Source organism: Cibotium barometz, chromosome 7 (assembly GCF_041138505.1).
Source record: "Cibotium barometz isolate CiBa-2024 chromosome 7, ASM4113850v1, whole genome shotgun sequence".
Taxonomy (NCBI): domain Eukaryota; kingdom Viridiplantae; phylum Streptophyta; class Polypodiopsida; order Cyatheales; family Cibotiaceae; genus Cibotium; species Cibotium barometz.
The window spans coordinates 48459253-48467150 of NC_141052.1; the positions used below are offsets into that span (position 1 = coordinate 48459253).

Sequence of the window (7898 nt, forward strand, 5' to 3'; positions counted from 1 at the left end):
TAGCAATGGTAAAACTTGGCCATTTTAAACCTACAATTGGGGTATGAAAACTGGTTTTTTGATGCAGCTTATTGCTTGATGCAAGATGTAAAACACGTGCAACCCATCCCAGCCTTAGTTTCATGTTACCAAAAACTAACTGCCGGACTTTACCATTGCTATTTCTCATTGGGTGTGACAAGCGATTGCCCTACGAATTTCGAAGATGTGTATACAAAGGCCCTGAAAGGTGAAGGTGGCACTGTAGATTTTGCCGTCTTCAGATTTTGTCCAAGAGGGGGAGCACCAAACCTTTTGGTGGTAAATCCTGGTGAGCAGCTCTTATAAAATGACTCATCAAAAAATTTGATGATCACTATAATACTCTCATACTTTTCCACAAAGAGCACTGATTCGACTTTGCTCGGCAACATCCACAGTGTCATGGATAGATAATTAGGTAGATGGATAGATAGATAGTTAAATGAGAGAAAGAAACCATAAATCACAAATAGATTAACATTAATCTTGAAACCCAAATATAAGTGTGTAAATAATCACCACCACCTAGTTCAAAAGAAGAGTTATAGCTAAAGAGTTGCTAGCATGATGTACACAGCCTACTTATGTGCTCCTTCAATTCTTGCACACTCAACACGGACCTAACGGCTGTGGCTCACCATTGTTGAGGTGCAATTTAACAAATTCGAGAAGGCTATTTTAGTGAGAGTTATTTTGAATCTTGATCTGGACCTTGCAAGTGGCAGTCTTGTAGGCAGTGAATTTCCTGGATCATATGATCATTGGCCATACACTAGTCATAGCTAGCTTTTCCCCGAATCACCATAAACCATGCAAGAAACCCTCACCAGGTATAAAAACTGGATTCTTGATACAGCTTATTGCTAAGCAAGATACCATGGGGAAAAAACAGCTAGGAGAGCACAAAACACACACAACCTCCCATCCCAGCCAATCATTTACATTGCAGACATCCAAGAATAGCATATTGCTGGAAGTTCAAAAACTTGATTGAGTTTAACAAGCGAGAATTCAGAGGATATGTATAGGTTCTTTCCAAAAGGTGAAGGTAGCACTGCAGATTTTGGTGTCTTCGCTCCTCACATGAAGATTTTGTCCAAGAGGGGGGGGAGCACCAAACCTTCTTTTGGGGGTCTCACAATTTAGAGCCCCCCCAGTATGAGCGTGACTGCTCAAGACTTCATCTTTTCAGGGCAGTGAGCAAACATGGCTTCCTATCTCCTCTCTACAAGTATGATTGTCAGGCAAACTCTGTCTATAAAGGCCCTCAACTTTCAAGCCATACATTCATCAAGCAACCCTCAATCACCAAACCAGATAATAATCATGAGATATGCTAGAAATTTGAAAAGGGGGCTTTGATTCAGATCAAGCTCAAAACAATGGAAAAAATTGATGATCGAGCTCTTATAAAATGACTCGTCAAAACAATGGAAAACATCGAAGTTCACATACATAGGCCTGAAAACATACAAGTGACATGAGAGCTCCCACACATGCCAGCACATACATAAATCACCTTGGCAAAATGACCCGTTCAATTTGAACAGTGCAGGCAAGACGCGAGGACACACACTGCAGGCAAGACACGAGGAGACACACAGGGAGATACATCGATCACTTGGGCAAAATGCCCCGTGTGATATGAACAGTTATGATGTCATTGTGCACTGCAAGCAATTGTAGCAAACTTAAAAAGCAGCAAACATTTATGTCCACAACCAGGAAAACAACACAGCACTCATCATACTGTCTTTGTGGTTGCATGGAGGAAAATCACACCATTTGACCACCCAACACAAAAACACATGAAACATAGATGATGCGGTAAGGCTCTTTAATTCAGTCAGTATAGCAAATATATCATTTCATCTAGACTAGCATTCTATACATCACTTAGGTAAAATGCCCCATTTAATATCAACAGTTATGATGTCATTGCGCACTGCAAGCAATTGTAGCAAGCTTAAAAAGCAGCACGTATTTGTCGTCAATGTTGCATGGAGGACACATACACCATTTGACCAACACAAAAGAACACGAAAATGTAGATGATGCAGTAAAGCTCTCTGTGTCATGTCCAAGTGAGACATCCGCAAACTTAATAAACACTTCACACACCATACATTTTGTCCCCTCACAGACACTTTCGAGACAGTTTTCGTAGATTGACACTTCTAATGTGATACACTTGCAAACATGATTTAATACACAAATTCAAAATTCTTCAATACCATTTAGAAAAGAGTTACATCAAAAGTGACAGCCAGCAGCCTGGTTCTAGACCTAGAAAAACACAACCCAGTTACATCAACCAAACTAGTTCAAGACCCACATCTACCTCACACACACAATCGTCAAGCCACAAAACACAATATCAGACACCACTACTGACAAAGGCCCCTCTCAAATGTCCCTAGAGACGAGTAAGGGCGCTCACTCACTGGCCACCACGGAGGTGGAGGACCAAGTGCAGGGTGGACTCCTTCTGGATATTATAATCTGCGAGGGTACGCCCATCCTCCAGCTGCTTGCCGGCGAAGATGAGGCGCTGCTGACCAGGAGGGATGCCCTCCTTATCTTGGATCTTTGTCTTGACATTGTCGATAGTGTCGGAGCTCTCAACCTCCAGAGTGATGATCTTCCCAGTGAGCGTCTTCACAAAAATCTGCATGCCACCGCGCAAGCGAAGCACGAGATGAAGGGTGGACTCCTTCTGGATGTTGTAGTCTGCAAGGGTGCGGCCGTCCTCCAGCTGCTTGCCGGCAAAAATGAGACGCTGCTGATCAGGCGGGATGCCCTCCTTATCTTGGATCTTAGTCTTGACATTGTCAATAGTGTCAGAACTCTCGACCTCAAGGGTGATGGTCTTCCCAGTGAGGGTCTTTACAAAGATCTGCATGCCGCCCCGCAAGCGGAGCACCAGATGGAGGGTGGACTCCTTCTGGATGTTGTAATCAGCAAGGGTGCGCCCATCCTCAAGCTGCTTGCCGGCGAAGATGAGGCGCTGCTGATCGGGCGGGATGCCCTCCTTGTCCTGGATCTTAGTCTTCACATTGTCAATAGTATCAGAGCTTTCAACCTCAAGGGTGATGGTCTTACCGGTGAGGGTTTTGACGAAGATCTGCATGCCACCGCGCAGGCGCAGAACAAGGTGGAGGGTAGACTCCTTCTGGATGTTGTAATCGGCGAGAGTGCGGCCATCCTCGAGCTGCTTGCCTGCAAAGATGAGGCGTTGCTGGTCGGGTGGGATGCCTTCCTTGTCCTGGATCTTGGTCTTCACATTGTCGATGGTATCAGAGCTCTCCACCTCCAGGGTGATGGTCTTGCCGGTGAGGGTTTTCACAAAGATCTGCATGGCGAGAGCGAGAGAGAAGAAAACGCAGGGGCGAAGAAGTAGACACACAGAATGTGACGGAAATAGGCGATGAAGAAGAAAGCACACACAGAAGATGAAAAGGGACCCGACTCCCGAGTCCTATTCTTGCCGTTGGTTTACACAAAAATAGAACTCTAGATTAATGTAGAAGCTTCTTTTCTTTTTTTCTTTTTTTTTGAAATGTTGGCATAAGCAGTTATCCCACAAAGCAGGGGCAAGAGCAGGGTAGCCAGCAGGGTTCGAACCCATAACCCAGGTTTTGATAGCCGAACACCTTAACAACTGGACTACCGCCCGATTAATGTAGAAGCTTCTTTTGTATTTTTCAAACTTGAATACTCATGCTATACACACACGGCCCCTCTATTTTTCACAAACTTGGAATATTTTCCAGGGTCGGAAATTGCAACGCTGCTAGCCCTTCCTTTTGTATTTTTCAAACTTGAATACTCATGCTATTTCACAAACTTTTGATTTTTTCAAACTCACACGGCCCCTCTCGATCCACGAGAGCTATTGACAATCCGTCTCCATAGGTATTTTTTAAAAATTCCAAAGAAAATTCCTATGGAGTTGGAATCTTAAGAACATCTTGTCCTGATAAAATATGGTCTAATCAGCCTTGCCTTGAACCATCGCCCATACCAAAGCTATCTACTCGCTGCACCCGCCATTGCCATCTCGTCTCCCTCTACACAACCGTCTATAAGTGTATTGTTGTGCCACCCATGCCATCGCCCGTTGCAAATTTTTTTCCATGTTTCAACACCAAGAAAGCATGAAAGGTAGTGCCCGCTCGAATCAAGGCTAACGATAGTATCATCTCCCTCTCTCTCTCTCTCTCTCTCGCTCTCTCTCTCGTCTGGACAATAATATCATCTGCATTTTAAAACTCCACGTGTGCGACCTCTGTAACGCTCCTCTAGCTCTGATACCAATCGTAACGTACCTCTCTAAAGAGAGGTATCCTAATCTAAAGAGAGGGATCCTAATCTAAAGAGAGGAAATAAAAATCATTGGTCTAATCAAGCATGTCATCTCCAACACCAAGAAGGTGTCAGCCTCAATCAACAAGGATGTTATCCATGGGACATACAACTCAATCTAATCATCTCAGTAATGATCAACACTCGACCTCAAATAGATATAAATTTAGAATCAAATCAACATTGTTATTTCATAAACAACGCAACATCAATACAAGATCAAGAAAGCTGAAAAATACTAAAATCCTATTGTCATTAATCATAAACTCAAAACATTTGAATACAATCAAATCATGTATGTCATCTTAATCATCAGTATCTATTTCAAAAATATTATCCTTTCCCATAGGTGTCTATGGGTCACATCTAGGACTTCGTTCTAATCTTCCCCCCAACCTCCCCTGTACATTGCGGTCTTTCCGGATTCACCCCCATCTTGTTCTCATCCTTCTCCAGTTCTGCCCGGAGGGAATTAATCTCATTCTCAGTCCGGTGTTCCGTGTCTAAGGACGGCCGACCTTAATCTCGTTCTCATATTCAATCTCATGTGTGTATCAATAAATCACATGCATAGCAATCAAACACACCAAAGCAGGGCAATGACATCACAAACATATTGTCTAATCACTTATTTCCACAAACAGCTCTAATCACTTATCGTTAATAATTCTCGTTCGTAAAAGCAATCAAAATAAACAAGATATCAAATCAAAAAACAAACAAACAAAGAAAAGGATTCGTGTACTTCCCCGACAATTGGAACATTTGTTTTGTGGAATTCCTATGGAAGTTGTCTGTTGAGTCTGCCAGGTTTTCTGCTCTTCTGCAATCCCTCTCCTGCAACCTCAGTATAAACAGGACTCGAGACAGCAACTTAATTCTTGCATAACTTCGCGCTCCAAACTCCAATTCGCGCACTTGAAGAGTCAAGATCAAATAATTCGATCGAAACAGGCACCCCAACGCGGGCCGTTTCTGCAAAAGCGTCCTAAATCGCACGTTTTTGAAGTTAGTTTTTTTTTAGTCCTTAAATTAAGACTCTTTTATTTTAAGCCTTTTCTTTTCTCCTAAAATAAAGCACTTTGAGTCTATGAATATTCACACGTCTCAAGTAAGATTATATTTAATTGTAATGTGATCAACCTAATGCTTGATTATCTTTAGTTTTAATGTGATCAACCTTCTGGTATCTTACATTCTCTCTCCCTTAAGAAATCGTCGTCCTCGACGATAAAAATAATATATTTAATTATACATTAGAGTATCCAACTGAGTATTAATAAAATACCTCTTGCACTCACTTAGCTTCAAGATCTTGATATCTTGGTTGAAAGTACTTGAGCACATAATGTCCTTTACATGATAAGTACTCGCTTTACCTTTTCCCTCTAGTGAGTGCTCTCTTCAATGATATATGCATCTGTCATACACTTGCAACGATAATATCGTACTGAAAACTTGAACAACAAGCTATGTCATTTCCATGAATATCATAATTTTCAAGAAATTAAGATTCTTTGTTGCTAAATTTTGATTCATAAAAAACTAAGTTCATCTTAGCTTTACTCTCGATAACTCATGAAAATCACATCGCAAAGTACCTTCTTCATACATCGTAACAACTCTTTATTATCTTTGAATCAAGTCATAAAAGTGTAGCAGATAAATCACTTAAGTACCACTTAAACTTGAATTCTTTGGCTTTTATGAAGTACAAATCTATATACTTGAAACGATCTTGAAATAAATTTGCATCCATCAAATTTTTGTTATTACATCTGTTGCTTCTTCTTCTTCTTCTTCTTCTCACTCCAATACATTTGTCCATATCAAAACTCTTATCCTTTTCATAGCGTCCAAGAGCATAATATATCATACAAAGGAAATTGCAGTCTAATTTGCGAGGTGACATCAACTTTTAAAAACTCTACTCCTTTGAACATAAAAAAAATCTTGTTATATCATAATCTATATACTTTGAATTGTAACCTTTGAGAGTTTTCTTTTCTTGTACATCTATAAGAGCACTTCAATATCATAAATAAGATTATCAATATCACACACTTTTCACTTGATCTTTGAAAAATTCTCCTCCCAAGGCACTATAACTCAATATATCAAAATTGTGACTTTGTATCTATCAATGTTCATTCTCATGAATCAAAGCTCATTTAAAGAGACTTCTGTGACACAAGTTATTATTGTCATTCCATCTTTATCCTTAAAGAATACTTAACAACTCAAAAGTGGTAGAGCTCTTATTTTCAAAAGCAAGCTAGTTTCATATACATGTACGAAATAAGCAGGTCCCCTAAATCCAACAAAAATATCCATATGAAAGAAATAAACTTGATGTTCTTCGCTCTTCATCCATGCATAGTGATGATCGGGTCCTCAGTGGCCATGAATAATAGGATACTCATGAGAAGACATCTCAGCCAGAGAATCCCAAGGAGAAAAGGCTTGTCGAAGAACAAGGAACATTGAAACCAAAGAATCAAGAAACCAAGGTAGTGCCAAAAGAGATGAAGCAGCCATTGGCAATGAACACTAGGATACTCATGAGAAGACATCTCAACCACAGAATCCCAAGGAGGAAAAGCATGTCGAACATTGAAACCAAAGAATCAAGAAACCAAGGTAGTGCCTGAAGAGATGAAGCAGCCATTGGCAATGCCGAGCACATCTGCTAGTTAGTGGCACTTAATGGATGATTATTATCATCGATTGTAGAGGATGGCCGATAGATATGTACAATGGCGCCATGCAAAGCTACACAAGTCTAGACAAAAGTACCATTTTAGCTCTACAAAATGATTTGGTAGAAGCTTATGCCATTCAAGATGCGTTGGAGAATGAGTATGAAGATGGGTTGGTAGAAGCCCTACTGGCAAGACAAGAAGAGGAGAAGCTCAAAGAAGATGTGGTGCCATAATAGCAGGCTCTAAAAAAGGCTAAGCGTACCCTTGCTGATGCTCAGGTGACTGCTGTCAAGAGTTACAAAGAGCACATGGCTAAACTTGATGACATCATCAAAGATATGACAGAGCATATAGAAGATACCTATAGAGGGATTTTTCAAAGCTTTTTCAGCCTGCTCTTAAAATATATGAGCCAATTTTGAGACATTATACTAAAATCTTTTGCGTTTTGACAAAATGCTCCTTCAAGATGGCCATAAAAACATACCCTAAGTCCCTGCATTTTACCCTTACTATTTTTTATCAACTCATATGGGGTGTTGAGCACATTTCCGTGAAAGGGTTTGATTTTTAAATTTCTAGAAAAAGAGTAAATTTTTTTTTACAAAAGTCTCTAAAAGCCACAAAAGTGGTTTTTTTTCTACAAGACTAGTGTTAATGCGGAATCAATGCGGAATCCAGAGTCGTGAGCTTCCAAGTTGTATCGACAAATGAATTTTACTTAGCTCCATTTTTGAGCCAAGGTTTCTTCTCTTTGCACTGCACTGCACGGTTACTGTCTCATTAAAGTGGGAGCCTCAAGGAGCTCTA

The 7898-nt window shown here is 40.5% G+C and overlaps 1 protein-coding gene across 1 annotated transcript; it reads right to left on the reverse strand.

Annotated features, from left to right (window-relative positions):
* Positions 1–2000: 2000 nt before the first annotated feature.
* Positions 2001–5394, reverse strand: LOC147637116 (polyubiquitin-like). Its single transcript, XM_086800718.1, has 2 exons — positions 4308–5394; positions 2001–4249 (listed from the first exon to the last, which is right to left on the reverse strand). Exon 2 carries the CDS (start codon positions 3377–3379, stop codon positions 2462–2464), a length of 918 nt encoding a protein of 305 aa, XP_086656844.1. The 5' UTR covers positions 3380–4249; positions 4308–5394; the 3' UTR covers positions 2001–2461.
* Between the last annotated feature and the right edge of the window lie 2504 nt (positions 5395–7898).

Bases quoted from the DNA above. Each gene is read 5' to 3' on its own strand.
- LOC147637116 (XM_086800718.1), bottom strand. From the start codon at position 3,379: ATGCAGATCTTTGTGAAAACCCTCACCGGCAAGACCATCACCCTGGAG.